The sequence below is a fragment of the Ammospiza caudacuta genome, chromosome 7, assembly GCF_027887145.1.
Source record: "Ammospiza caudacuta isolate bAmmCau1 chromosome 7, bAmmCau1.pri, whole genome shotgun sequence".
Classification (NCBI taxonomy): Eukaryota; Metazoa; Chordata; class Aves; order Passeriformes; family Passerellidae; genus Ammospiza; species Ammospiza caudacuta.
Genome location: NC_080599.1, coordinates 20,640,987 through 20,644,743, shown reverse-complemented (window position 1 = coordinate 20,644,743; position 3,757 = coordinate 20,640,987). Strand labels below are relative to the sequence as shown.

The 3,757-nt window shown below is 48.0% G+C and overlaps 1 protein-coding gene across 2 annotated transcripts; it reads left to right on the top strand.

The window, feature by feature from the left end:
• The first annotated feature begins 266 nt into the window (after positions 1-266).
• On the top strand, positions 267-2,769 carry ZNF648 (zinc finger protein 648). 2 transcript variants are annotated; one of them, XM_058809007.1, is made up of 2 exons: positions 267-362; positions 1,286-2,769. In XM_058809007.1, exon 2 carries the CDS (start codon positions 1,400-1,402, stop codon positions 2,540-2,542), a length of 1,143 nt encoding a protein of 380 aa, XP_058664990.1. In that variant the 5' UTR covers positions 267-362; positions 1,286-1,399; the 3' UTR covers positions 2,543-2,769. The 2 variants fall into 2 exon arrangements, with proteins under 2 accessions (XP_058664990.1, XP_058664991.1); XM_058809008.1 differs by having other exon boundaries at positions 274-421.
• The last annotated feature ends 988 nt before the right edge of the window (positions 2,770-3,757 follow it).

Genomic DNA, 3,757 nt, shown 5'->3' with positions numbered 1-3,757 from the left:
CGCTGCCGCGGGCTCCGCGCCGGCGCGGGGGATGCGCGGGGGATGCGCGGGGGATACTCGGGGCCGCACCGGGACCCGCAGCGCCCAGGTAGGGCCGGGGAACAGGGAATGGGCACCCGGGAAAAGTTGGGGGGGGTTACGTTGCCTGGAACAAAAAAATTTCTCCTTTTTTAATATATATACATATATATGTGTATGTATTTATTGTTGATATTACTGTTTTTCAGCCCACGCCGTGGTTTCCACACCCCCTATTTCTGGGTAGCCGTGGTTATGGAGTTCTCTTAAGCCAAGCAGCGCCAGCATCCCTTGGAAAGTTTTCCCGCCCCAAAGGCATCGGCAGCTCAGCTGGAGGGCTGGAGGTGAGGAATGCTCCTGTTAGCAGCTCCTTATTAAATTGTCGGGAATGGCTGGAGTGGGGGTGAGTCGAGCCACGCTGTTCCAGGCAGTGACTAATGAGGACTAATCCAGATTGTTTTCCGTGTCTCCAGCAGAAGAAAGCGTGGCTTGTGCTGCTGATGGAGCCAGCCTTTTTGGAATGTGAATAAGAGCTTTCACTTAATGCACATCGCTGCACTGCCTTGATCACTGCATTTGATAAGCCTGCTGAAATTAAATATGCAAGTTTTACATTTATGTTACACGTGGAAATACAGAAATATTTATGTTTTTACATATATGTGTTCATTAATATGTATGCTTATATTCAGAGATGTCTTATCCCACCTTCCAGTACTTGAAGGGATTTTACAGAAAATATGGAGAGCAACATTTTACACAGATAGAACAAAGGGAAACATTTTTAAACTAAAAGAGGAGAGATTCAGATTAGTTATTAGGAAGAAATTCTTTACTGTGAAGGTGGTAAGGCCCTGCCACAGGGGGCCCAGAGGAGCTGTGGGTGCCACATCCCTGGAAGCATTCAAGGCCAGGCTGGACAGGGCTTGGAGCAGCCTGGGATAGTGGAAGGTGTCCTGCCCATGGCAGGGGGTTGGAATAAGATGGTCTTTAAGGTCCCTGCCAACCCAAATCATTCTGGGATACTGTAACTTCTCATCTTTAGGAAAAATTAAAATAGGAACTATCAATTTATATTTGTTAGTGAAGGCTGGCTGATGATAGTGGATTTAACTTTATTGAACATTGTCTATGCTTTATGTGCTGAATGTGTATTTTCTACATATCTAATAGTCTGTCCCTTTTTTTGAATCAGAAAAATACCTCTGCTATTCTAAATTTATAATATCAGACGAATCACTGATGAAACAGGTGTTTTATTTTCTAGGGAGGACTGTCAGAAGAGCTGAGAATGAGATGGACTTAGCATAAAGGACACAAAGTTCTGGGTGATGATGAGCTAGAGTTTTAGCTTAGAAGAACACAGTGTTTGCCTCAGAGGATGGATGTGAGTGAGAATAACATTTGTGACACAGGGGGAAAGAATTCAAATTATCCCAGAAAGGCCACAGAGCAGGTGGGCCACAGCTGTAGGTCACAGAAGGAGGTGGACATGAATTACTCCTGCAGTCCTCCTGGAAACTCTGCTGGACCCGCAGGAAAGCAGGAGCTTTCCTGTAGAGACAAAGAAACCTGTGCCACCTCCTGCCAGAAACAAGGTGAGAGCCCACCTGGGGAGTTCCCCCCCTCCAGCACCAGCTTCCACCTGCAGAGAGAGGATGAGGATTTAGATCACTGTTCCTCTGAGCACCCCAGGAAACCACGGATGATAACAAAACTCTGCGAGGACAACGGAAGCGCGGCTCTGGGAGATGCGCTTGGTGAGGAGCTGGGGCCCGTCCCCGAGGAAGCTCTGCCCTTTCGATGCAAGAAGTGTGGCTCCTCTTTCCACAGCATGAGCAAGCTGCAGGAGCACAGGCGAGCTCACCTGCTGGAGAACTCCTACCGCTGTCCCATCTGCGCCAAAGGCTTCTCCCGTGCCGCCAACCTGCGCATGCACAAGCTAATCCACTCCAGCGAGAGGCCGCACAAGTGCCCCGAGTGTGACAAGGGCTTCATCCGCACGGCCGACGTCTGGAGGCACCTACGCAACGTGCACAAGATCGAGCGCTCCATGGTGATCCTGGCCAGTAGCATGGCCAGGAACCCCTGGTCTGTGGTGCACCACGGCCAGCAGCACAATGCTGAGTGCCCGGATCAGGCTTGTCCTGCAAACCCAAAGTCTCACGAGGACGACTTCAAACCTTACGCCTGCCCGACGTGCGGTAAAGGCTTCGATAAGCCCAACCTGCTGTCCAAGCACAAGGTGATTCACCGGGAGGACAAGCCCTACAAGTGTCAGGAGTGTGGCATGGCGTTTGTGCAGCTGCTCAGGCTCAAGAGACACCAGCAGACTCACTCTGGGGCACGGCCCTTCTACTGCGAGGAGTGTGGAGGGACCTTCACCCGGCTGGCATCGCTGCAGCGCCATCACCGCATCCACACCGGAGAGAAACCCTACTCCTGTAATTTCTGTGGGCATTCCTTCACCGAGTCAGGGACTCTACGGAGGCACGAGCGCACACACAAGTTGGACAAACCTTAATTTGGGGTCTCTTTGTGGTTGCTTTGTACCTGAACAAGGTCTGCTGCTTGGCTAGGCTGGAAAAGCATGGTGTGTGCTCTGCGCAGTCCAGACCCACTGCCCAGCATTGCTGCATCATAGGGAGCTCTGGAACTTGATTGCACTGCTGGGCTTTAAACTGCTTTGTATGAGAAAATAATCTAATTACCCCTGAGTAATGAAACGGGAGACTTGAGGAGACTGAAACCACTCGCATGTGCTTGCTCTGTCTCTGTTTGCTGGACTGGACATGCATCCACTCGAGCTTTGTGCAGGATCTGCAAGCAGAGGCTGGGAGAATTCACTGCATAAATTGGCCCTGCCCTCATGAGTGTGATGGCTCTTGGACACTGGCTTTGGAGATCTCTTAACTCACTAAGTTAGAACACTCCAGGGTTGTCCCTCTGTCCCTTCTTGTATTTTGCTGAGTTTTCCTTTCTGTTACACTTCTTTTTATTTGGAAGGGAAAGTATCATGTTGGTTATTAAAAAAAAAACAAACTCAACTTACAAACCAGTTCCTTAATAAACACAACAGTTACCAGCTGTATTTCAGAATGTTTTTATACTTTAGAGCACTTCTGAGTGATGGGTTAATAATGGGGAAAGCTTTATTTTGGCTATGGTGGTGCATGCTCTTGGGGTGACACTTGTGTGTCTGATGGAGCCATGCACACCAAAGCTGGCCAGCTGAGTATTGTGGAAGGAAATGTTTGAGGAAAAGAGCAAAAGACCAAATTGAAGCCACTTTTGCTCCTCATTGCACAGGAACCTTCTTCATTTAAATATTTTCACACATAGAGAAGCTTCCTATAACAAAAGCAAGTTCTGTGGTGTGTCCAAGTACTGCCCAAAGTGTCTGTTAGACTCTTCACTTTGATTTAAATTCAAATGGTTAGTGAAGAAAAATTTCCTTAGGAATTAGCCTGGCAGACTAGGGCAGGTGTTGACAAATCTTCCAAGGCTGTAACTGCTGTAACTGTAATGCCTCAGTGTCAGCAATGGGATTTTATCTTTGAAACTTAATAATGACTTTACATCTTCTGTTAACCACTGTGGTAGAAGTATCCAGTTTGTCCTGAAGTTGCAGCCTGAATTTCTTTTCCACATCAGAAGGTTTTGCTTCTTTGCTTCCTTTTTCCTTACCAGCTGCCATATTTCATTAATTTCTTTCTAGGGCTTTCTGCCTTTTCAGTGG

Excerpts from the sequence above, each read along its gene's own strand:
- ZNF648 (XM_058809007.1), top strand. The coding sequence starts at position 1,400 with ATGGATGTGAGTGAGAATAACATTTGTGACACAGGGGGAAAGAATTCA.